Source organism: Chlamydotis macqueenii, chromosome 3 (assembly GCF_036417535.1).
Source record: "Chlamydotis macqueenii isolate bChlMac1 chromosome 3, bChlMac1.mat, whole genome shotgun sequence".
NCBI classification, from domain to species: Eukaryota; Metazoa; Chordata; class Aves; order Otidiformes; family Otididae; genus Chlamydotis; species Chlamydotis macqueenii.
This window is the reverse complement of record NC_141558.1, coordinates 90,811,293-90,837,086: the sequence shown is the minus strand read 5'-3', so window position 1 is coordinate 90,837,086 and position 25,794 is coordinate 90,811,293. Positions and strand designations below refer to the sequence as shown.

The 25,794-nt window shown below is 38.1% G+C and overlaps 1 protein-coding gene across 12 annotated transcripts; it reads left to right on the top strand.

Moving 5' to 3' along the window:
* Positions 1 to 6,577: 6,577 nt before the first annotated feature.
* Positions 6,578 to 23,580, top strand: SLC30A6 (solute carrier family 30 member 6). 12 transcript variants are annotated; one of them, XM_086743898.1, is made up of 15 exons: positions 6,578 to 6,653; positions 9,531 to 9,617; positions 10,266 to 10,350; positions 10,867 to 10,950; positions 11,310 to 11,352; positions 13,691 to 13,756; positions 14,194 to 14,274; positions 15,305 to 15,340; positions 16,450 to 16,544; positions 17,371 to 17,419; positions 19,377 to 19,496; positions 19,784 to 19,886; positions 20,184 to 20,231; positions 20,815 to 20,883; positions 22,370 to 23,580. In XM_086743898.1, the coding sequence occupies exons 1-15, from the start codon at positions 6,651 to 6,653 to the stop codon at positions 22,865 to 22,867; spliced, it is 1,467 nt and encodes a 488-aa protein (XP_086600024.1). In that variant the 5' UTR covers positions 6,578 to 6,650; the 3' UTR covers positions 22,868 to 23,580. The 12 variants fall into 12 exon arrangements, with proteins under 12 accessions (XP_086600024.1, XP_086600025.1, XP_086600027.1 ...); XM_086743899.1 differs by having other exon boundaries at positions 10,879 to 10,950; positions 22,370 to 22,888; XM_086743901.1 differs by lacking the exon at positions 10,867 to 10,950 and having other exon boundaries at positions 22,370 to 22,888.
* Positions 23,581 to 25,794: the final 2,214 nt, after the last annotated feature.

Below are 25,794 nucleotides of genomic sequence, written 5' to 3'. Positions count from 1 at the left end.
GGTCTTAAGATTAAAACCAATTAAATAAGAGAAGATTGTGTTACACTAGTATGCCTTCTGAAATAGTCTAACCAAACTATTTCTGGCCTTCTGAGGGTTTAATGTAAATGAAACGTGACTTCTGTTCCCCTAATACACCTTCCTGGAGAAGTGAGAAATGCTGAAAGATTTCTGTTTGTTCAATCTTATGTCTTGCTCGCTTTGCCTTAGTTCTGCCTTCAGTAGACCGTCTGTTTTGTTGGAGATTCCTGGCTGACTTGATCCATATTTGTCACAGACTTCATAACACTAAGCCCAAATATTACTCTTTTGATTAGCATCTGCCAAATAGCTGAACAGCTAAGAAAGGCCCTTGGTCTTCCTGTGCATGAGGCTTGTAAACTTTCCCTGAGATCCTTTGCAAATGAGAACTTTGAGGGTAATACTTCTGGTTTTGAATCTTCCTAAGTATTTGTTATCAAACTCTCTGTTTTCCTCCACTTAATTTTGAGGAATATACTGGTATTTATTTCAAATAAATACCTATTAGCATGTGATAAGTACCTGAAATGTAGAGGTAAAAGTTCACATCTCCTAAAACGCCACCAGTAAGCAGCACAAAGGTTCACAACTCTGAGCTGCTACTTCAGACAGAAAAAGGACTGGCCCTTTTGCTTCTCTGTACAACCAGTTCAGGTCAAGAGAACCTGTGACTGGTACCACTTTTTTTTGTTATCTGTTCTGCCCTGTTTTCTGCATAATGGAGGAACTACAGCTCTGTAAATTTATTCTATAACGCAGTAGTAAGAACTTAATCTTGTTCTGCAACATCAGTTTGCCCCACAGCTGCTGGATTTTTAGGCTGTGACCAAGGGCCTTTTGGTTCATAAATCTTTAAATGTCTTTTGTAGCTATTTTCTGAATAGTATCTTTTCAGAATGATTCTGTTTCCTTTAAGGCATTATCTCACATCTTCTGGTTTCTTGTTTTACATGTACTGAGTAAGTCTTCGCTCAGCGATTTTCATCTATGTGTTGGATTAACTATGTGTAAAAGCAGATCTGGGGAAAAAAACCCAAAACCCCAAACCGAACACTCCCTCCCCCCCAAAAAACCCAAATACCTTTATTTCCCAAATCTGTGGTATTTTATATAAACTTTGCAACTATATTTGCTGTAAAAGCAGGTGTTAACCATTTTATTCACCATAGTATTTACCATTATAAGCAGAAAACGCACCTTTTGTCTTTCTGTGTGTTGGAAGGACAATGTCTTCTCAGGCTGCAGGTTGCTGCTTTTGGTGGCATAACAGGAGGGAGAAACTGAAGCACTGTGTTTTGCTCTTTCTCCTTAAAATGAGAATTTGTCATGTGTTATAATGTCCCTTTTACTAATGTTGACTATTCTGTAGAGTACACTAAATCTGTACAGGTTCTGTCCTTGCAGCTAAAACAAAACCAACACTGAATATTAAAGATAAGCCTTAAGCTACGATATTTATGCACATATAAGTCTCTGTCCTGTTAGTTTCTTAAACTCTACAGAGTTCAGTGTACTGGAAATAGGCATTCTGCCCCTCAGACGTCTTAACCGACTCTAATTCAGAAAGTCGGTCGCTAATACAGTTTTGTTGAATATGGCCCTGCAGCTTACTTTATGTAGATAATAAATGTGACAGTGACACTTTAAAATGGAGAAGAGTGGTATTTCTAAACTGAGAAGGAATTTGTTGTCACCACACTAACTGGAGGCTGTTGCTGATTTCACTGTTAGATTCTCTCAAGTGTCTTTAAAAATGTCCGTTTTTATACATACAACTTACTCAGAGAATTAATTAATTATTTCTACCTTCTGGTGTAGAATAAATATTTTTTCTGTTCTAAACAAGCGGTTTTTAGCACTGCTGCCAAGTCCATCTTGTGAAATGTTAAGTATTTTGCACTGGGAATACAGAAGTCAGATATGCTAGCAAATTTAACTGAGATGTCTGTTCTGCTTAGGCTTCCTTAACTACCTACAGTGAAAGTTTGTGCCCTGCGCTCTTACAGTGCTTTCCTACCCAAAATGTGGATAATGCATAGTTGTGCCTAAGACACGCTTACCTAGCTGCTCCAGGGCTTTAGTGATGCTTCGGCAAGTGACGGCTTTAGGAGGTGGCAGGCGCTGTTCTAAGTTACAGATTTTCATTCATTGTCTGTGGTGGTCTCAAGCTTCTGTGATGTTTTTAGTTGTTAGGGACTTCTACCAGGTATCAAAAATTGAATGACAAATAGCAAGCAGGTAGTGAATGCAACTAGTCAGTCATTGTGCTAATTAGATGCAATTGCTGATTTCAGTGTTAGGTTCTCTTGAGTTGCTACTTGGTGTTGAAGGATGTTTTGCTTACCTACGTGAGTTTTCATGCTTAGGGTCATCTGCTGGTCGTCCTAAGAGATGACCAGTAGATCAGTTATTTTCTTTTAGAATTTGTTTTCATTATGTTAAACATTTTTTTTCTTTTAAATATTGTAACTATAATTCCACAGGATGAGGAAGTTAAAACTGTTAGTTCCTGCAAATATAAAATAATCTTCTGAAGTATGGGGAAATGTGTATTGTGTTTTTCCTGCTTCTTATGTAAATCATGAACTGTCTTAGAGTGGAAACTGTTTACTTTGTCAATAACTACCTCCCAAGTTTGGCAATAATTGGCAAGGTATCCACTCCTCCAGTGGATTAAATATATTGGCTAAACACTGTGGGTTCTTCAGAGTTTGCTCTTCTGATTTGCTAATTCTTGACACACTGTTTGGAAACCGTGGTGATCAGCCTTGTTTTGCTGTAAGACTTGCCTTGCCATCATAAGATAACGCGTCTTAAAATCCTGTTTCAGAGAAGTGGCTTTGAGAAAGAAGGTCAGCGTTCTTTGTAGTCAGTTAATATAGGCGTATTCTTCTAAGATGCTAGGGGTGTAGCCTCTCAGTTCTGCAGGTTTTTTTTACCATTAGAAGTGGGAAAGAAAGATATCTAATTATCTGACACTCGCACACCTGTCAAAGGGACTAGAAACAGAAATGGTTTTGCCACATGATTCAAATGTTTATTCATGTGAAGGGCTAGTCAGTATTTTTCAGAAATCTGGATTAAAGTGACAAAAACCAAAGGTGGAGACAAAACACTATACCCCACCCCCATTAAATATATTGGATGACTCCAGTCTGGGATGGGGTTAATTCTTGTATTTTGTTGTTTTGAAGCACTTTTGTTTCATTGTTCTTTTAAGAATGTTTTCTGAAATGTTAAACACCCTTTTACTAATAAGCAATGTAAAAAGCATGATGAGCAGTCACATAGCTTTAGCTTCACAATAAAATGTTGCATTTGTACTGTTCTTCCTGTTTTCTTGTCTGTTTATCAGATAAAATGTCCAAAACTAAGAGCCTTTTCATTAAACCTGAAGCCTATTAAATTGCTGCTGGTTTAAAAAAAAAAAAAATTAAAAATCAGGTGTTGTATACCAGATGATGGAACAATAAATATGTAAACACCTCCTCTGAAGGACGTAACTCAAGTTCTTAAAACTAATGTAAACAGAAGTGCTACTTCCTAAATAAATGTGCTGAAACTGAAAGTGTGTGCTTATCCTAGTCTTGCTAAATCACAGTAAAAACCAGGAGGTGTCACATAACTAAGTCAGGTAGTCATGGTGATATCCTGAAATAGCTATGTGGAGCCAATTTGCTTGGTTTGAAAATGGCAACTTTTCTTCTGCTGGGGTGAGAGTGCTGCTGTTATTTTTGAGGTAACAATCTAAATTATTCAGTTATCCCCATCTCCTTATTGTTTGTAATTTTTTTCTAGCCATTGTCCTGAGGCTGCATCTGGGCTGCTAACAGCTACTGGGGCTTTCTGTGCTTACAGTTATATCCTGAAGATAAGATTTTAAAAAAAAAAAAAAAAAAAGTTGGATTACAGTAACTTTAATATTACATATCTGGCAGCATTAGGGGTCTCTCAAAAAGCAGCCATGACCACTGCCTTCAATACATCATTGTATCAATCGCTATTAAAGCAAGCAAAGCAAATGAAAAGGAATACAGCAACCAGGAAAAAAACCCCAATGTTTTGGACTGAAGCATAAGAGCTATTACTGCTTCTGTCAAGCATTGATTCCTTGGGATAGAAAGACACCAGTGTTGTCTATGTGAGGTAATTATCCAGTATCTCTCCTTAGCTACTGCTACTCCAAGCTACTGCTTGGAGGCAAGATTCTGAACCACTGAAGTTTATTTCAATTAGCAATTTGAATACCTGTAACCTATACACAAAATAGACTTTTATTCTTGTAGAGGAGATGCTCAGATAAATCCAGTGAAGAAGGAAGAGCCTGGAAACAAAATCCCGGCACTTGCTATATTGAAGTCTACAGAGGTTATGGACTTGGCAGCGTACCCTGGACTGAAGTATGCTGGACTCCTTAAAAGAGAGATCTTTCCCCATTCCAGCCAAGACGGTGTGAAACAAGGCTCCATGCCTAGTGTAAGATGCAGGCATATTTCAGATGAAAATCTGTTTATTTCTGGATTTTAATGTTTTAAGTTTGCCAGAAAAAAGGGACACATACTAGTTTAAAGTTGGGTTGTTTGTTTTTTTTCGTTTTGTTTTTATCACTTGAGCCACTTTTCTGCAAATTTACAAATATATTGTGAACTTGTGAAATCCAGCCTGTTTCCTACAAGGGTGCATATGGCTCTGGAACAGAGTTATGCAAACTTCTCTTAAGTATTTTTTTTATTCTGTATGTAGTGATAATATAGAAAATATTACGTAGTGGTGAAGGCAGAAAGATATAATTTAACTAAAATCCATCTCTCAACACATGTGATTTATCCCAGGTGCTGTGGTGTAGCTAGAAAAAAAAAAGCTGGGAATTTCACAAGCCTACAAACAACCTAATGAACAAAGTGTGCTGTTTTTACCAAATGCCTTTGAAGATGCCACTTATTTGGAAAATATATATTGTGAGCAAATATGTTCTTTCTAATATTGTAACTTCTATTATTTTCAAGTCTCATTTTAGTAATTTCTGAAAGGTCTCAAACTTGCCTCAGTTGTACGACATCCTTGAAGACTGTTAGTTTTGTTACATGCAGGCAGCAAGGATCAGCTGTGCTATTAATTGTAGTATTTATCTTCTGCAAATTGTAGAAGTGCAGTTTCTTATAACTAGCTGCCTCTTCTGGGAATAAATACCGTAAGACATGAAATAATCAAAAAGCCTAATAATGTGTCAATAATGAAATAACCAAACAACTTTGTATTTGTGGAGCGTATCATACAGATAAAATGTTACCCCTGTGGTTCGCCTGACTTCTGATTTCCTGGATAATTTGAGTGAAGGCAGAAGCTGCAGTTTGAATTCTCTTTATCTGTTATGCAAATTTTAAAGGGTGCAAATGGATTTTGTTTTAAATTGTTCCCAAAACTACTCCTGTACTCTGGAAAGAATGTATTCATTACAGCCAACAGCTTACAATGAGGTCTGAGACATTAAACGTGTCATTTGAAATACAATTATTTGTCCAGTCTGATAGTTGTTCTTAATTAATGATGCTGTGTCATATAAGGACCAGATACGCTCAAAATCTGGAGAAGAAAAAGGGTATTTTTTTCTCAATAATGAAATTGTATACTCTGCAAATGCACAGGAACCAGAGACAATACACACCTAAAATTTATCTAGCGTAGCTGGGAACCAGATTAATTTTCAACACCATGGCTTGTTTCTCGTTTCGGTTGATGTATAGGTCTCTCTTCCAACCACAGTCAGGTTAAGTCGTTTGGTATGTTTCACAGAACAGATTAGATGCAAACAACATTTTTAACCACTTTAACTATGGGTACTGGACAACTGAGTAGACCATTAAAAGACCAAAGACAGGGAAGTGTTATAGAAAGCTGTTTTGAGTATCTTTCTAGGCACAATAATTGGCCTTAATAAAATATCTAGCTTCAATTTTTATTCCTACCTCTTTTCCACTTATTTCCTGAACCCTGTAATAACTCTCTCTGTGTTCGGATAGCTCCATGCAAGTGTTTGGATAACTCCTTAACAGAGCTATCCTAACTTCCAAGATAACTTCAGTTCTCTATTTTGTTCCTAGTGACGCTGGTTCCATGTGAAGTGATCTTACCGTCCGTGTTCCTTCTGACAGAAATTACTGGGCATTGTTTAGCGGCCTGCTAGCCAGGCCACACAAGGGGACTGTTGTCACCTCGCAGCCCTCACGTCCCCGTGCTCCAGAGCCTCAGCAGCAGCAGCAGCCCCCGCAGTATCCGAAGCGTGCCTCCGGGTTTTTCCTCCCACCGAGTCGGCTTTGTTTTGCACCACAACAGCCTTCGGGCTGCCGTTAGACTGACTGTGGATCACTGCTCTGAGCAGCAACGCTTCTCATGTCTTAACGTATTCCGACCAACGGGAGCAGAGGGGCAGCGGCCTGTCCCCGGGGAAGCCGGCGGGTTGCCGCCTACTGCTCAGCGTGCGGGGAGGGGGGCACTAACGGCCTTACCGTGACGCGTCACATCCGCTGCCGCGCGTGGCCTCACGGGTCCGTTGGTTGCCGTAGTGACGGAAGCCTCCTCCCCCTCTTCCGGCTTCGCATGGCGTCGTCTCTTCCGGTGCGAGGAGTAATATGGTGAGTGGCCCCTGCCGCGGGGAGGGGGCGGGAGGGAAGTCACGCGTGGGAGCGGGGCGAGGAGGCTGGTGGAGCTGCTGCTTCAGGGCGGGGGGGTGGATCCCGCCACCAGCACCGCCACCGCAGTGGGGCAGAGCAGAGCGGCCCAGGCCCGATGCCGGCCCGGTCTGGAGCGCGCCGTGCCCCCCGTCCCCCGCCCCGCTCCCTGGCGCGAGCCCCGCCGGGCCGGCGGTGACGTGGCTGCGCGCGAAGGTCCGCCCCGCCCGGCCGGGCCTCCGCTGCGTTCAGCCGCGGGCGGCGTGACCCCGTCACCGTTACCGTTAGCCAGGGGCCGGGGAAGTGCCCGTGGGCAGCGCCCCTGCGCCGGGGAGGCCGTTAACGGCTCCGGGGCCCGGGGGGAGCGCGCGCGCGCGCTGTGGCTTTCCGTGTGGCACTTCCCCTCTGCTCCTCCCACCCCGGGACAGGTGGCACTGCGGCCGGGGGCCGGGGGTGGCGGAGAGCGCGACTCGAAGGGGTGACGGGCACTCGCCCATGTGGCGGGGCCGTGGTTCGAGTGGCAGCCTTGCCAAAGGAGTTTTCCTTTAACACCAAATCAGGCAGGGAACAGAAATCTGCATCAGGACAAACCGGCTGCCTCGCCCCTGCTCCCCTGTGTCACTGAAGGTAGAGGGCTGTCACTCCTGGTACCTGTGGCTCGCTTCCCAAGGAAGAAGAGTCATTCTCCTGGGAATGACCGCTGCGTGTGCTTGTCCTGCTGGTGTCTAAACTCTCCATTGTTATGCTGAGGGCAAATGAATTGACATCAGTATCAGTAGCAGATACAGTCACCTGTTGGCGTCGTCAGAGCAGATGCTCACGCTCACAGAAATACTTCTTGTACAGCTGTTCTAGCACCACATGGGGACCTTCAGTGGCTGAGGTATAGGGTACCTGCCCTCCTGCTCAGCACAGAGGCATTTCTTTCCATCGCATTCCTAGAATTTTAGGAGATAGGGAAGCTTTAATGCCAAAGTGCGGCATCCCCCAATGTAAGAAGGATGTGGACCAGTTGGAGAGAGTCCAGAGCAGGGCCACAAAGATGATCAGAGGGCTGGAGCACCTCTCCTATAAGGACAGGCTGAGAGGGTTGGGGCTGTTCAGCCTGGAGAAGAGGAGGCTCTGGGGAGACCTGATAGGGGTCTTCCAGTACCTCAAGGGGGCCTGTAGGAAAGACGGGGAGAAACTTTTTAGCAGGGTCTGTTGTGATAGGACAAGGGGTAGTGGTTTTAAAATAGAGGGAGGAAGGTTCAGACTGGACATAAGGAATTTATTTTTTTTTTACAATGAGGGTGCTGGAACACTGGCACAGGTTGCCCAGAGAGGTGGTGGATGCCCCATCCCTGGAAACATTCAAGGCCAGGCTGGATGAGGCTCTGAGCAACCTGATCTGGTTGGAGATGTCCCTGCTCCTTGCAGGGGGTTTGGACTAGATGGCCTTTAAAGGTCCCTTCCAACCCAAACCATTCTGTGATTCTATGATCTGCTCAGGTAGAGCTTGCTTCCAGGGGTGAGGGTGAGCTATGGCTAGCATAGGTTTGCATGGGTTCTCCTTTGTAGTGCAGAATACACAGCTCTAATGCACAGCATCCTTAGTGTAAGCAGGGAAGTGTGGCACAGTGCGGTTAGACAGCGGACATAGTGCTGACAGCATGGGAAAGCAATGGGTGCTAAGGTGATAGGGCAGCCTTCGTAAGCAGGCAGTCCACTAACTGTTAGAAAAGTTTTCCAAAGTTTTCTATCATCCTATATGTCTCTGAAGAAAGAAATCATAATGTAATGATTTGCCAGTAAAGTAAATAGTAAGTGCCAGCCTTTTGCCCCAGGTGAGCTAAACTTGAGATCTATAATACTGCTTTTTAAATTCATGGCATGCTTTTATTTCTACAGATAATACGAAATACAGCTGTGTTGACAAGTGTGTCTGTACGTTAATTGAGTCTGTTTTGGTGACCAGCCTGTTAGTATGTCTTTTTGTTACAGTTACAGATGCAATAGCTTACAATTAAGCCTGATTTCATCCAGCCCAAAATCACTGCATATGACAGATTACAAATCCACATATTTCTTTTGCAAATCAGAAGGGCTTTTCATGTGGGAAGCTTACTTCTTTGTGGGCAGAGTAGAATGGAGGACAACTAACTAGAAGCTTGGACCTTCTGAGGAAGGAGAGCAAGTGGCGTGGTGGATTAATTTTTCTGGTAGTCTGCTCTCTGTCACACTTTCAGGAGACCCACATAGCACCCCCTCGCTCCCATCCCCTACAGGCACTTGCGTCCTCTCCACCTCAGGAAAGTGACTGCATCTACTGCGCCCATTTAGGTTAAGCCATGACCGAGGTTGTGTGTGTCTCGCCATGTTACTGGCCTTGTGTCCACCACTTTGCAGATGATACCAGTATTGTTTTTATTTCTCTGGTTTGGCTCTCATATATATATATATGTGTGTGTGTGTGTGTGTGTGTGTGTGTGTGTATGTGGGAAATGTGCTTTGATAAAGAAAAAGACTGGTGTTTTCAGAACATCTGTGGTAGTTTTATTGAAATAAAAGTAAAAAAACACTCTTTAAATGGTATTTTGATATGTTTTACAGTAAGCTTGAATTCTGAATTAGATCTAAAGTCATTATTCATTTTCCAGTATAACAACCATGTGAAATGGTTACAGAAAACATTCTTGTATTTAATGTTTATGGGCTATCTCTAGTTAACAAAAAACTCATTCTGATTCTTTGATATAATTATGAAAATAGTTCATAAATGAAGATTTCTTTTTTGCTAATTTAAACTACTGTTTAAGTAACATTTTTAGTTAAACTGTTCTTTTTTTTTTAATTTTTAAGGGGACAATACACCTATTCCGCAAATCACAGAGATCACTGGTTGGAAAGTTAACACATGAATTTAGGCTGGTTGCAGCAGATAGGAGGGTAAGTATTTCTTTTAAAAATGAATAATAATTTAAAAATACATTAGCTGTGATAAGTTAAAATACATTAGTAACTTGAATATATTTTTAGAAATTTTTTTTTTATTTTCTAGCTGTTCAAAAAAAAAAAAAAACAACAAAACCAAAAACCAACCAAAAAACAGCTGTGAAGCTGGATTCCTTCCTGTGCATTGTCCCTGTCAATTAGTGTTCTCCAGAATTTAAATTATATTTAATGTGTTCGGTAGAACTGTAAAGTGAATATGTTCAGATGTTTTAGGGACCTAATGCAGCACAAAGAAAGGAACCCACTAATATAAAGTTGTGTAACTCTGTCTTCAAAAGTCAGATGGTATGTGCTGTAGTGAAATGCAAATATCATACAGAGGTGATTTTTTTAGACCAAAAAGGTATTTTAAGCATGCTGCACAAGCACTGTTTATAAATGAGTTTTGAGACAGTCTGTAAAGTTAAAAATAGAATATGGGCTTGTTGGTCTGAAATGAGTTGTAAATTTTTGGGAGGGAGTAGAAGCCAGTTAAGCTTGCATGATGGAGTACTGCAGTATTGTTTTTTAAAACCAAATAGATATTTTTTTTCTGTTGTAAATTTTAGAAGATGTAAAATACATATTTATTCTCATCAACAGTCCTGGAAGATCTTGCTGTTTGGTGCTATAAATTTAATATGTATTGGCTTCCTGCTAATGTGGTGCAGCTCTACAAACAGCATAGGTAGGTGGCTCTCTTGTACTGAAAGTACAACCAACTACCATGTTTTTCTTAGCTTGTAAAGTTCCAACATACTAAAAAAACAAGTTCAGCTCATAATGGAGTTAGGTGGCTGCACAGCCAGGTTTGGAAAGTGCTTCCTTTTGATTTGCCACAGTCAGTTTAGAGGCATTTCTTGCAGGCAGGCATGGATGGGTGAAAGTCCTTCAAAGTCTGCAAGGTTTTACAGACCTGCTGGTCATTTTCTTCCTGCAGTACCCTCTTTGAGATTGCAAAAAAAGTAGACTTTTAGGCTAGTCCACAAACCTGATCCTTATATAAATAGTGCCAGTGACATATAGAGACCCTCACTTGCAGTTTAATGAAGATGTTTGTAGTGTGACAAAAGGCATCTCCAATTCCAGGAATGGCCTTTTTCAGTATTTTATATGTCTTCTACTTTTGAATAGGGGCTCCAAGATGCTTCTCATCATCTGTACTGAAAGTAGAATGCCTTACATTTTTTGATTTGTGACACAGGCTTTCTTGCAGTTTCAAGATGGGTCAGAGAAGCAAAAAGAGTAAAAAATTCAGTTGAACCTACTTTTCACTGCAATAATGCACGTAAGAGATCTCTTGCTTTGGCGGATGATGTGTTACTAGAACATCTCAGTTTCTGTATTTAAATTCTTAGTCACAACTTAGTCACAAACTTGATAGCTTTTGTATCTGGGCATTGTTACATGTGTTATTAGAATAAGGATTGCCATAATCAATATGTTTATGAAGTGGAATATATTAGTGTGTTTAGGACATTCACGTTATATACGTATACAAAAGACAGAGAGGCTTGCTCTATCAGCAGGGATGGTGTATGTGGATAGAGGATGGAAAAGAGCTACACAAGAGGGTTTTAGAAGAATACAATTGATTTCTGCATTGAAAAATTATATTAAGTTTTAATATTTGGTTTTTTTTTACAGCTTTAACTGCTTACACATATTTGACAATCTTTGACCTTTTCAGGTGAGGTTTTTTCCCATTTAGACCTACTGTTCATTTGTGCCTGTATTTGTATATTTCTATACATATAAAATTTATTTACAGATGCAAACACATGGTATTTAGAGTCATCAGTATAGAAACACTAACTGTTTTAAATATAGCTTAAATGAATATAAAACTGTGTATCACAATAAATAGATTATGAGAAACACTATAGCTGTATTGAGAATGACTAGTAATACATCAGCTCAGTCATGGATTTCTCTGTGGAGATGTCTAACAACATAAAACAGAATCTAGCATCAAACTGTTATCTGGTGGTTCACTCAGAACATTTCCCTAGTGCCACAGTCATTAATTCTGAAGTCTCCCTCAGTTTTAGCATCAGGAAACAAGGAGAATGTAACCCTATTTCTGTTTCAGAATTTCAAGAGCTAGATCCCATGCACTCCCATACAGACATTAAATATATACAGTTTTTACCTGAGATGCAAATTGGTGGCAGTGATTAGGAAATAAACTGCATAAAATGCATGGGTTTGTTTTTTTTTTTTTTTTAATTATTAACCTACATTATCTTCTTTGCTAGCTCACTAGCTTATAAAAAGTGTGGATGAGCTGTCTGCAGGCTGTTTTGTCCAGCTTATCTGGCTGGTGGTAAAACATTTATAAATAACAGCAGCAAACATGCAGAAAGGAAAATCAATGGTTGATACAGGCACAAAAATATTTGACTTGATGTGTCACTGTGTTAAAATTGTGATACAAAATTCTAAGAGTAATGTGAGATTCATTGAAGTTATATCTGCTGAGTTTTGTCATCTTGACTCAAAATACCTTTTTCACCTTGAGGAAAGTTTTGATGTTGTATTTTGTATTTGTATTTTTTTATTATTATTTTAGGAGAATATGGAATACTTCTGGCACTCATATATTAGGTTAATTAGGGGATGGACTAGAAGAGTATTCTAACTCACAGCAATCTCTTTCAAGAGTTTTGATTTGTTCTAAGGGAGAACAATGCTTAGTAATTCTGCTGCAAAAATCAGTTTCTGGTTCTTTAATTTCTGTCATCTTCCTGATCATTTATAATAGTCTTACTGAGTATGTGAACTTACTGTTTTGTATTATGAGCAGTATTATTTTCTCTTGCTTTTGCTTTTACTCCACACAGCTGTGGATCAGGTTGTAAGGATGTGATTGTTCAGCAGCTATGAGGATGAGTTCTTGATCCAGTCTGACTTAACATTGCCAGTAATAAAGAAAGGGCTGCATACAGGCACAGATGGGACAGAATCCGGGGAGGGGGGGTTCCCATTAAAAATAAAATCATCCAAAGGGAACAATAGAAGAAAAATAGGCAAAGGAAATGGGGCTTATCCTAGAAAAATTCAGGCTAGTACCATGGGGATAAAATAATTGGAATTTCAGATGTTCAGAATGAGACAAAAACTTGGAAAGAAAATAGCAAGAGAGACCCGTGGCTGTAAGTGAATGGCCAATTACATGGGAGCTTGTGTAGATGAATGGCCAGAAAAAATAAATCTGTTTTGGCCATGTATGTAGGCAAATTACACTATGGAAAAGAAAAGGAAGTGACATAAACATGACAGTCTTGTCATCTTGCTTATAATGTTCCTTTTCATTTAAATGGACTTTCTCTGGTTATTCTAGGCAAATTTATAAAGCACATGTAAGAAGACCATTTACTGGTCTAGTGTCTAGTCTGATATTTTCACAGGCTTCTGCCTTGTGCTTTTCATTACTATGTGTGACATTACTATGTGTGATACCAGACAGTATTAAAAGGATTTTCTCAAACCACCTTTGCCTGTTAGTCAGATTCTGAGGTACCTGGTCTCATGTGCTCCAGGTCCCTTTCAGAAAAATTAATAGAGTACCTGCAGATTAAACACTGGTTGTGCTGTTTTCTGTCAGGGCCGCAGTGTACAAATGCATTGCATCTGGAGTTGTGGTAAACTTGATTTAGGCTGAGTGATGTTCTGTATTGAAAATGGTTGGTGGTAGCCTTTGTAAGCAGAGCATGCCGTAAGTACAGCATTAAGCTGTCTCCTGGTGGAAGGAATTAGAGCGACTACCATTCTGCTAAAATTGTTTGCTGCCCTTTTTATGGGAACAGCTGAGACATCCTCGTGCAGTCTCAATTTTATTCCCAAGCACAACCTTTTCTGCGTTCACTGGAACCCTCATTGTGACAGTGATGGAGGGGTTGAGTTCATGGTAAGATGTGGTTATATTCATTTGTGCAGTTCTGATGGCTGGAGTATATATTTGTAGATGATCCAGTTTGTAATGGCTGCAGTTATTTATCATAGTCTGATTCTCCCCCTTTTTTCAGTTTGGTAACATGTCTAATAAGCTACTGGGTAATGATGAAGAAACCGAGCCCCGTCTATTCATTTGGGTAAGTACTAATAACAAGATCCAGTGTTTGATAATAAAATATTTGACATGTTGTTGACTGTCATTGCCTGTATCCCCTAACGTCCATGACAACAATCTGTGTGTAAAAGAGCCTAAAAATAAGGAGACCGAAGACTGATGCTCTAAAGAACAGTTACAGAATAGGGAAGGAGAGGAAAGGGGAGGGACAGGAAAAAGAATTAAGAAATGCTTAATTTTAAGCTGTTTGTGATAAGTGGAGTAAAAGAAAGAATTTATTTGGCTTAAAAGAAATTGAAAATAATGTCTGTTCCATAAAACTTCCAGTTTCTTGCCATCTGTCTGCTCTTGAAAGAATTGGAAATAGTAGGTCTATCCTGCTGGTTCCTACGCAGACCAGAATGCATTTGATGCATTGTTCAATGTTCAGTGTTTCTAAACTTAATTCTTAAATTTCAGGTTTGAAAGGTTTGAAGTTCTAGCTGTATTTGCATCTACGGTTCTGGCACAGCTCGGTGCTCTTTTTATACTGAAAGAAAGGTAATTTTTTGTTACGTACAAAGATATTCCAGATTGAGGAAAAGCATATGCGTTTTACAAATGCCATCTGTAGAGAGATATTGTAGAAAAAACTTTTTTTTTTTTTAATATTGCTAAACCTGACTGCTCATTTATATTGATTACACTACATGTAGACTTCAGATGAACTTATAAGAATTGCTAAATGTAATTAAACAGCTTTCAAGGAAAAAACTCAATGTTCTTAAGAATCGTATTTTCCAAAATGTTAGATATTTCATTTAATGCATTTCCCTATCCATCTTGGCTTTTAAAGTTCATTAGTAAAGAAAACTTACTTGATTTTTTTTTTTTTTGTTCAGTTACTTCATGAAGTAAAGCAGCTTCAGAATATATTAAGGATCTGAATCTTTAAACTATCAGCTTCATTAGTCCCTCAAAAATTTGCTCAGGTATTAATTTGACATACCATCTATGTGCTGGAATGAATTCTAGTAATGAGGCACTGTCAATGCCTCCAAGTTTTCACACATCAGAAATTCCCAAAACTTACTAGAGATTTTCTCTGCTAGAGCTGAAACTCATTTCTTACTTTACTGATGGGTAAAAAAAGATTTGTCTTCACCACAGTATCAAACATGTACTTTATTTGGCCTTGCTTTGTCAGAGGCTGTAAGTCAGGGATTTCAGATTTCAGACTTAATTTGTTATGGTTACCGACACTGGTGGTGCCAGTAGTGGTATTTTTTGGCATGTTCATTTACAAGTATTTTTTACTGTGTAGGTGGCATTCATGACAGCTAGCACCTATGTGGCACAGTTTGGAAATAGCTGGAAAATCTAAATTACACCCTGCTTCATTTCAGTGTTAAATGCTTTCATCACTTATAAAAAACTGCTGTGCTTATTTAAGCAATTCATTTTTTGCAGCACTGTATCTGTCAGTTTTTGTTTGTAAATGACAGCTAATTCTTCAGAACTGAAAAAATATGCTTCAGGTGTCAAGGTTTTATTGTATGAATATAACTCAAATTTTCAATTATTTTTGTAGTGCAGAGCGGTTTCTGGAACAACCTGAGATACACACGTAAGAAACTACTTTGACATGTAAAATGATGTTTTCTTCCGTGTCTCTTTGTGTTTCTATTCTTAATCTAGCATGTATTGATTATGCAAGTACATTCAACATCAGATTCATTTTCATAGAATCATAGAATTGTTCAGTTTGGAAAAGACTTTTAAGATCTTTTCTTATAAGGACATTTTTAAGAAAATTTTTTTACAATGAGGGTAGTGAAACCCTGTAACAGGTTGCCCAGAGAGGTGGTGGATGTCCCATCCCTGGAAACATTCGAGGCCAGGTTGGAGGAGGCTCTGAGCAACCTGATCTGGTTGGAGGTGTCCCTGCTCCTTGCAGCGGGGATTGGACTGGATGGCCTTTGAAGGTCCCTTCCAACCCTAACTATTCTATGATTCTATGATCATTGAATCCAAGCGTTAAGCTGTCATTTTTTTCAAACTATGTGCAAGCTATACTGCAAACAGTTTTCTCAAGGTATTGAAATGGAATCCAGATGCTCTCTTAAATAATGATTTAACTCTACATTGCTGGTTTTGGTAGTTTAGTTACTCTTAATTTCTTATGGAGGCCTCTTAAGAGGCCTCGTATGTGAGGAGGAAAGACGCTAGGATCATTAGGGATCTGGAGGTGTTGCAACGATGATGAAGACTATAAAGAACATGGGAAAAGGAAAAGAAGGCATTATGGTACAAAAGACTGTGACATGTTATGTATGGTGAAATTCTTCTAGGAAAGGCATAGGGCATAATTCCATAGGAAACTAAGCTTTTTTAGCTCTACTGGCAGTGGCACAATGTATTTATACCTTCAAAGGACAAACATGTATGTGTGTGCATATATGCAATTAGTTAAGAACTGTTACTCAATATTATAAATATTATGTACAGCCTAGTGTGATAATACTAATGTAGGAAGTGCAGTCGTCCCGTATAACACTTCAAATGATAATACTCTGCCAGTTATTAAGCATTACACTAGTTTATCTTACTCTTGTTTTCAGTCTCAATGACAGATACCAAGCAAAGTATTTTGATACTGTTACTAGTAATTACAGCTTGATTTCATGTTTTGTGAATTAAAGATACATTTGTTTGGGGTTTTTTTTCTCTCCCTAGGGGGCGACTCCTGGTTGGTACTTTCGTGGCTCTCTTTTTCAACTTATTTACAATGCTTTCCATTAGGAATAAGCCTTTTGCTTATGTCTCTGAAGGTATGTGATAAATGAATCTATAACAAGAATTGGGAAAATATTTTAATGTTCCTATTTTTATGAAGGTATAACTTGTCTGGTAACTTTCTTAGCTAGCAGGTATATACTACTCTTACCTCCATTAATATGACTTCATGTGGTTTAGAATTGCCATCTGAATTTCAACTCTAGTTTGCTTATAGGGCTCTCTGAGTAGTATGTAGTCATTAATATGATAAACTGAGTATCATTTTAATGCTGAAGTACCCTTTATTTTCAGTCTTGAGTTCAACCAGTGAAGGTCATCTGACAGATATCAGAACATTGAAGACATTTTATAGATACATGGCTTAGAAATAAATTAATGTAAAAATTCTTCTTAATAGCTCTTTTACCTGGGACTTTTTCACTGTGAAGTAGGCTTGCAGTCATTCCCGCTAACTTTTGTGAGACCATTGAGCATCGTGAAAACTAATTGATTGAGAGAAGCCATCTTTTTTTTCATGGCTTTCTGTGTATCTTACCATAAATAATGCTTCATTTCAGTGAATATAGTTTTACTTAAATGGTTTATAGTCATATATAATATTTACATTATATAAAATATAATCGTGATTGTTATAATTTGCAATTATATTTGTATTTCATCACTTCAGATTATTATGAGAGACAGATATTTTACTGCCTGGAAAAGTCAGATGGTGTTTTTTTCACAAGTGACAGTGAATCTGTTGAGATACATTTATTCATTCACAATGTTTTGAGTTCTTCCCTTAAAATAAAGCTTTTAAGTGTACTTTGAAATGGATTCCTTTACTCAAAGTAATTTTATTACCTTCTTTTTCAGCTGCCAGTACAAGTTGGCTTCAAGAGCATGTTGCAGATCTTAGTAGAAGGTAAAGCTTTATAATGTTTTTCAAAATTGTTAGTTTCTGGAAGGCAGTGTTGTGGTTTTGTGTATAATAATGATTTGGATGGGTATTGAGGCATAAACTGTTGTGTATTCGAGCTTTTAAAATAACTTTACCTACTCTAGACCTAGTGTGTGAACTCTAGAGCGAACATTGTCTCTCGTATTTCCCAGATACATCAGTCTAATAGAAATACATCTTTCTGTGTAACTTTCCCTTTGAATGTGTTCAGTACAGTGTATGTAATTCTCCTTGTATAAGGTGAGGTAAGCCAGCTTTGTCCTGTACAGACTTGAACATGTTTCTCAACAATCATTACCTGAGTGACTTATTTTGTAGTAATTTGTGTTTATGTACTCTGTGGAGTAGGCAAATGACTAGGATGGTTGCTGTTTAAATGTGATATATGAAACAAGTTACTCACTGAAACATAGCTATGGAAAATCCTTCTGTCCAGCAGGAAACTAGAAAGTCTGTGTCTTCCAGGGGCTGAAGCAGTGTTGCTTATTCATCTTGTCTGTTAACTCTCTTGCTTGTATGGGATGTCTGAATGCGAGATAACATTGTTTGCAAATAATTTTGTCAGATGTCAGAAATGTTTATTTTGAGCCATACATGTTCTTCCAAGTACTTATGGTGTCAATATAAAAATAAGAATGCTAAACCATATTGTGTAACGTGTGAAGTCTGCTGCGGAGCCCATCTGTTTCTGTGTGTTGTGATTTTTGTATACAGTTGAGAAAAGCAGAGGACACTGGCTTGTTAAACAGAATAATTGATTTTAGATGGTTAGATGCAGATCCAAATTCTGCAAAACAGCTTTGGAAGACTAATAATAGGGCTGCCCAAATACCTGGAGTTTAAGTTTTAAAAAACCCACATGGATAGCAATCACAGACACTAGGAGAGTTTTTCTTTAATGATGTGGTAATATACTGTTAGGGGGAAGGACTTGGACTACTTGAAGGGCTACCAGATCAAGAGTCTAGAATTACTACTAGGTTTTGAGATAACCTGTAGATAATTATGCCAACAATTGTTTAAAAATTATTAAATTTGGATAGCACATATACAGTTATTTTAGATGTGTTCTGTGAAGCAGTGCTGATTACAAAATATCGGCACCTGTATATAATTATGTTGATTAAAATACAGGAGCAGAACAGCACATGATGTCTAAGCATAGGTTGGTTTTAAATAGAGCAACAAAACATTTCATGTTGTCTTTTCCTTTTAATTTTTGCAATATGCGACATGCACTTATGTTCATTGGCCAGTTCAGGAATCGTTTTCTGTCTTCCTGGACCCATTGACAGGAGTTAACAATACATAAATAAATAACTTTCCCAAAGTTCCGTCATGGGTTTTTTGGTCTCCTCTTATTCAGCTAGCTGGTCTCCTCCATCTTTTCAGACTCCACTAATGAGTTAGCTTTGGCTTTAGAACACTTTTACACACCAAGGTGGCAGATGGATTGAAGACGAGATATGCAAACCCCCCAAGTCTTACATATATGTAAAAGCCATATCTGAACCTGTAAAGTACTTGTGTTGTGTGCAGCTGCCACAGGTAGCTGTGTTATCAGAAAACAGGAAGTAGCACAAGATACGTGCAGAGAAACTGTATGAAGATCAGTGTAGTATAATGTTTTGCAGATGGGAAGATAGGCTTAAAGCAAATTTAAGATGCAAGAGGTAAGTATTAGTTTTAGGGATGAGAGAGAATGTGACATGGATCTAAAGTTGATTAATTTTTCCTGACATCAGACTATTACAGAACTTTGAGTAGATTTAAAGGGCCTTTTCAGTCCTCAGAGACATCATTTGCTGTGACTGCAAAGGTGCATTTGAAGTCAAATGCCGAAATAGTGGGTGTAACTCTTTTGTGTTTTGAAGTAATGATGAACAGCTAGCTGACAACTACTTTTTCTATTTTGTTACAGTATTTGTGGAATCATCCCAGGATTGAGTAGCATCTTTTTGCCACGAATGAACCCTTTTGTCTTGATTGATATTGCTGGAGCTCTAGCTCTTTGCATTACATATATGCTCATTGAAATCAAGTATGTACAGTTCTTTAAAAAAAAGTAACTCTTTTGTATCCAGTCTGTGGGAAATTGCATTTTTTACGTGAAAGGAATGATCTCATCAAAAGCTGTATTTTGTATGAATGGGATTGCAACTCCATGAATATGTTTGTCTTTTTTTCAAAGATGTATAGCGCAGATAAGATTAGTATGTGAATATTCTGTATGTAATTTAAAAGAATGAAAAAGAATCAAAAGAAAATTCTTATGCCTTTCAAAAATGTAAATACCTGTTTTTCTTGAAAATTGTTCTTTCTCTTTAGCAATTATTTTGCTGTAGATACAGCCTCTGCTATAGCAATTGCTTTGATGACATTTGGTACCATGTATCCCATGAGTGTCTACAGTGGGAAAGTACTACTACAGGTAAGGTGATGTCACAAAACAAGTTTCTTGGTGGTTTTGGTTTTGTTAAATTTCTTTTATTTTTAAAAAAACATAAATTTTAAACGTTTGAATAGGAAGTGTTCCAAGGGGAATTTGCTATGTGCTAGAAGAATTTTAAGGGCAGTAGAAATGTGCATCATGAAGTCATAAGAATTTATTGTGTAATGCCATTTGTCTCTTGGGCATTTAGACCGGACTTAAAGGCTCTCTTACTTAAACAGGGGCAGTTATTTTTTTATGGTAACATTTTTATTCTTCATTTTTTTCTTCTTAAAGACAACTCCACCTCATGTGATTGGCCAGTTAGATAAACTTCTTAGAGAGGTAAGTCATTGTATAATTCATGACAAAGTGTGCACAGCTAACATTAAATAAGCATTCAGGAATATGAAGAACTTCTGTGAGCAGTCCAAGAAGATTGCTAAAGAATTATTTTTTTAATATTCTTTTTTAGCTGCATGTAGAAAATACGGACCTTACTATCTAAGAAGAATAGTGTCATTCAGGTATCTGGAACAAATCTATTAAAGTAGTGCAGGCTGGTGTTTCTCTTAACTAAATTCGAGCTACGGTTGAAGAGGTTTACAAATGTAAGTGGGGGGAGGAAAAGGAGTACAAATAGTATATCAAGTTGAGAAAATATTGCAATTTGACAGCAAGAGTTACTTGAAATGAGTTACTTAAATCCATTTTTTAATGGATTTGGATGTTTAAGGGTAGCAAAAGCATAGTAGATAAGCATTAGTGGCATCATTAACAGACATCATCCATTCTGTAGTATGGAAGTTTTTATTTCACTACAGGAAATGCTGTGTTATTCAGCTATGTGTAAAAGTACATTTCTAAAAGAATTTGAAACATTATTTCCAATTTATTTTCATATTTCTGGATATTTGTGTAAAATTAGGTTTCAACTTTGGATGGTGTCTTAGAAGTTCGAAATGAGCATTTCTGGACATTAGGTTTTGGCACTTTGGTAAGTTATGTCTGTTGTCTTTTTAGTCTTTAACATAGAGTTGTCAGTTACTACTTTAAATTTTTTATTTAAATAAAGTAAGATATTTCTTCTGAAATCTTAAATATAAAAAAAACCTGATGGACTCAGTACTCAGTCCTTGTGATTTATTGCAAAACTTCTCTTCCCTTGTCCTGTATATTTTTTTAAAGCTTTGTTGTTGGTTAATATTATTTATGTATATTGCTGCTCTGGATTAAAGCATGCATTTCACAACTGTAGAACTTCTTTTGTATTTTGGCAGTGAAGAAAACACTAAACAGTAGTAAAGATATTTTTCAAATGGTGTATTATTGTAAATTGTCTCAGAGGGGAGAAAAAGAATATTGTAAACCTTCAGGTACCAAAGGTCTATAGTAGAATCACGTTTTCAGTATTTCTGGGGGAGGGAGTGAAAAAAGACAACTACAGTTGTGTACTGATGTTTTGTAAGCTGAAAGAAACAAAGGGGTTTTTTGTGATATGATCACACAGAACTCGGTTATTCATGAGTTAATGCAGGTATGTTGTGACAGCTGGAAAATTAAGACTTAGAATTTTTCTCTATTTCTGAATTCATCCAGTATGCTACCCTTCTTAAAAAGAGAAAAAGGCAGCAGCTCTGCCTTGCTGATGTGAAAATAGCTTTCAGTTTACTGTCCTGCCACCCAAAATACTAGATCACAGCACTGTTGGACTAATAAGATATTTACAAAATCTTTGTATCCCTGTTTACCTATTGGCATATTCTAGATTGTAGTAGAAACTTCCTGGGACCTGGGTATGTTGCAGCTGCACCATCTGATGTAAAAATGGCTTCTGTAGCACAAGTGGTGAACCACGTTCTTTATTAAATACAAACTGAAAAAGCGTGTGAGGGATTCTGGTTTGTGTCCTGTTCTCTTCTGCAGCAGTAGTTCAAGGTAAATGAGGCAGTGTTACTGAGAGGGACGCAGGGGCAGCCTGCAGTTAAATATGTACATCCAAGAGAAAGTAGTCCGAGTTCCGTAAGGGGCATTGCTTCTGTTCTTGCTAATGGTACCGACTTGAGCATGTCTGCCATGCTTGTTGTCCTCTTGTCTGCTCCAACAGCACAGTAATGACAATTTTTCCTAAAATTTGGAATATGGAGTGTGTCTGCACTTTGTTCTTCTTTTGGGCCACTTTTTTTTCCCCAGCTGTTGTGTTGCCTTTCCTTTCCTGCCATCACATGTTGTATTTACAGTTTGGTTTTAAGGCTCACTTTTCCTGAATGATGATCTTGATATGTTCATGAGAGGTCAACGCATTAGGAAAAATCAAAACGTATCCTAACTATGGAATTATTTAATAAGTTTCTCAATTTAGTCAGTAGTCTCCACTGCTAAAGGTCTCTGCATAATTCTCTGCAGGATAACTTACCTCTTCTTCAATGCATATGGAGACTCTTTATTGAAGTAACAGCTAACTTATTTTTGTCACTTTCTAGGCTGGATCGGTACATGTGCGAATTCGGCGAGATGCAAATGAACAAATGGTACTTGCCCATGTCACTAACAGATTATACACATTGGTGTCTACCTTGACTGTTCAGATTTTCAAAGATGACTGGATCAGACCTACTTTATCATCTGTGCCTATTGCAAACAATATCCTGAACCTTTCGGATCATCATATTATTCCAATGCCATCTTTGAAAGCTGCTGATAATTTGAACCCTGCTACATCCACCCCAGCTAAGCCCAGCAGCCCACCGCCAGAATTTTCTTTTAATACACCAGGCAAAAACGTGAGTCCAGTCATCCTTTTAAACACTCAGACAAGGCCCTACGGATTGGGCTTTAATCACGGATCAGCGCCCTACAGCAGTATGCTCAGTCAAGGATTTCAAATACCGGGAATGGGAGCAACTCAAGGATTCAGAACTGGTTTTACAAATGTCCCAAGCAGATACGGAACAAACGCTCGTGGTCAACCTCGACCATAATAAACACCGTTATTTATTATACTTAAGGGTATTGACTTAATTCTTTTATTACCCAATTTTTATAAACATTTGGAATGTCAGATCATTCTGAATGGCTGGGAACAAGTGCATTGTTCATATTCATGAAATGGTTAAATTGCAATTTTTTTCTTTGCATCAGCAGTAGCCTGTGTAATGCCACAAATATTTTCCAGACTTATGATACTTCACAGGTAGTTTTTATAGACTGTCTATTTCTATTCCGCTTTTTATTCACATTTCTTTATTTTCCCAAGAATGTATTGAGATAATAGCACAACTCCATAAGAGAGTAAAGTTATGACCAGGTAGCATTTGTTTGTTTGTTTGTTTTGTTTCTAATGAGAATTGCTTACTGAATGCTGAATAGCTGAGAGAATACAAGTCACAGTTCTTAGAGATTCTTTGGTGTATTAAACGATCTTTTGGCAAAGTCACAATTAGTTTTTGGTTGCAAAAATCCATCAGTATTCATATTGTGGCCATTCTGAAGACAATCTGGCATTTCAGTTTCTAATTAATTTTGTGAAACCATGTCTTTACATTTTTATTGATGCTTTTATAGAAATTCAGATGGTTCAACAGCCATATTCTAGTTGTAAGTATTCCATATTCATCTCTGGTATTTCTTCCTTTTTGATTTAACAGCAAAATTATTTAGCAATATACTGGGAAATAAAATATTTCGAACTTAAGATTTTACAAGCACCTCTTTTTTTATCATTAACCCTGTTTAAGATACAGAGCAGATGGCTGTATTATTTCTGAAGCCAGTATTTAACTGTTGACTATGGAAAGTATTCTCTGATTCGATTGTGACTTTGTATTTTTCCTCTTTATATTTTTTTTTTTGTGATTTCAGGGGAAAAGTATCTATTTATATTCCTGGTTTATATCCAGAGTACAGGTCAGTGATCACTGACAGTTCTTATTGCTAGAGTGTTTAACCTTTGGGGCACACTTGGAACAAGACTGCCTAACTTGTCTCTGCTTTTGCATTATCCTTCTACTGTACATCTAGAAGGCCAAATTTCTTCAGGGCCTTTCTCTTCCCTCTGACTGCCGTCCTTTTCTTCACTGCTCTGATAACAGGGAAAGGCCTTTTAGAAATACTTCCAGTTTTTTTCTCTTTTCCTGTGCAGTATGTATCTCTTAATTCCCTAGCCAATACCTCCTCTGCCCTTTCTTCTGCATCTCTCAGCTGTTGAGGAGTGGGTTGCCCGTGCCTATTGTTTCACTCGCAACTCAGGGTGCTATATATTGGTCCACCTTGTTAATCTGTATACTAAGTCAGTCTCTCCATTTGTCCAGGGTGGTTATATGGAGCTGTAGTATCTCAGGGACTCCAAAGATACTAATGTTACCTGAAGATAATGGGTTTGGTAGAGCAATCTTTCTGTTGTAGAACTGAATTGAGAAAAACAGCCTTCATTTGAATTTTGGAGATCTGTGGCCTCTTCACGCTGGCTGAGGATTTGTTTTTCTGCATAAGGACATTGCTTTCATCTTTTTTCTTTTTTTTTTTCTTTTTCTTTTTCCCCTCCACTACCTGTGTTTCTTGCTCCAATGCATGGTGGAGGGCATCACTCTTGCAAACAAAGCAAGGTGACATTCTGCCTGATGGTATCTTGCCGGAATGTTTTAGGCTGAGGGTAGTGTTCAGACTGCCACTGGTATACCATCCATGTAAGCTACAAGTAAGGAATCTAGTTCTGTACTTCATTTGCAGCAAGAATAATAGTTTTGTTGCTATGTTAGAAAATCTAATGACTTGGAAAACTTGCATTTAAAGATTACAACGAACTTGTAACAATTGGCTATGTTTCTGAGGTCAGTATTAGCTCAGTAATCACCTCTGTTTCATTACTCTGTCTTTATGTGTAGTCTATTACATGTGCCATTGCTGCATGGAAATTCACTGAAGTACAGAACACTTGAACAGATTCTCTGTACCTCTTGGGTGCTGATCTAGACTGCACACTCTACAGCATCTGCAACACCTTAGAGCCAGCAGAATGTTTACAATATACTACTTTCGTGTGGCCTATTTGAGAATTGTTCCTTACTCCGGTTTCACAACCAAACATTTGCCCTTTTTCTGACATTTTAAATACATTGTATTATATTGATTGCATGCCTGCTTGTTTTTAGTAGAAAATTAAAGCTCCATTTTATTAAAAAATGAAGCTGATTGTTCATTTAAAATCAGAAGGGAGAATGAGAATCCCAGAATTCTGAGTGCAATATAATCACTTTAACAAAATTATTTTTTTGGAGTGATTGTTTACAATATATATCATATGTGCAGATGATAAAGATTCTTTTAGAAATTAGAACAGCTTTTTAGCTGCTTTATTGTTATAAAGATATTAAGGATATTTGTTAAATCAGTACAGAGTAAAGTGTCTCCTTTTATATGAGGAAAATAAAATCAGTGTAATCCTTAAATGACAAGGAAAAAGTGGTAATTTGTGTACAAGATTTTATAGTTATCTTTTTATATATATTGGTTGTTTAAGTGATGCTTTCAGGTGATACTTCAATCTCAATGAGCAGATGTGTGAAATTTCAGAACTGTTTTGCTGGGTCTGCTACTAATGTAGACTGGGTTTTTATAATAATTCTACAGAAAGCATTTTTACGGCATTTTGTCTTTTCTAATTGTATTTTGCTGTTAGGTGGTCACAGTCTAAATGTTTATTTGAAATGTGAATAAGAATTGCTAATTTACATCATCTTCGTTCCTAGTGATAGGAATGCTGCCCCAGCTACAGAAAGAAGAGGACTGGTACTCGCTATCATTTCTGTCTCCAGAGGATGTGGCATTGTTACTCCCTTTGATTGTTCCAAATGTGCATAGGATCACTTCACTTGTAGGTAAATGCATCAAGCTTTAGAGAATTTGAGGG

Excerpts from the sequence above, each read along its gene's own strand:
- SLC30A6 (XM_086743898.1), top strand. Across the intron at positions 10,351-10,866 it reads CAGCTCTACAAACAGCATAG|GCTTTCTTGCAGTTTCAAGA; the intron begins GTAGGTGGCTCT and ends TTTGTGACACAG. Across the intron at positions 19,887-20,183 it reads GTGGGAAAGTACTACTACAG|ACAACTCCACCTCATGTGAT; the intron begins GTAAGGTGATGT and ends TTCTTCTTAAAG.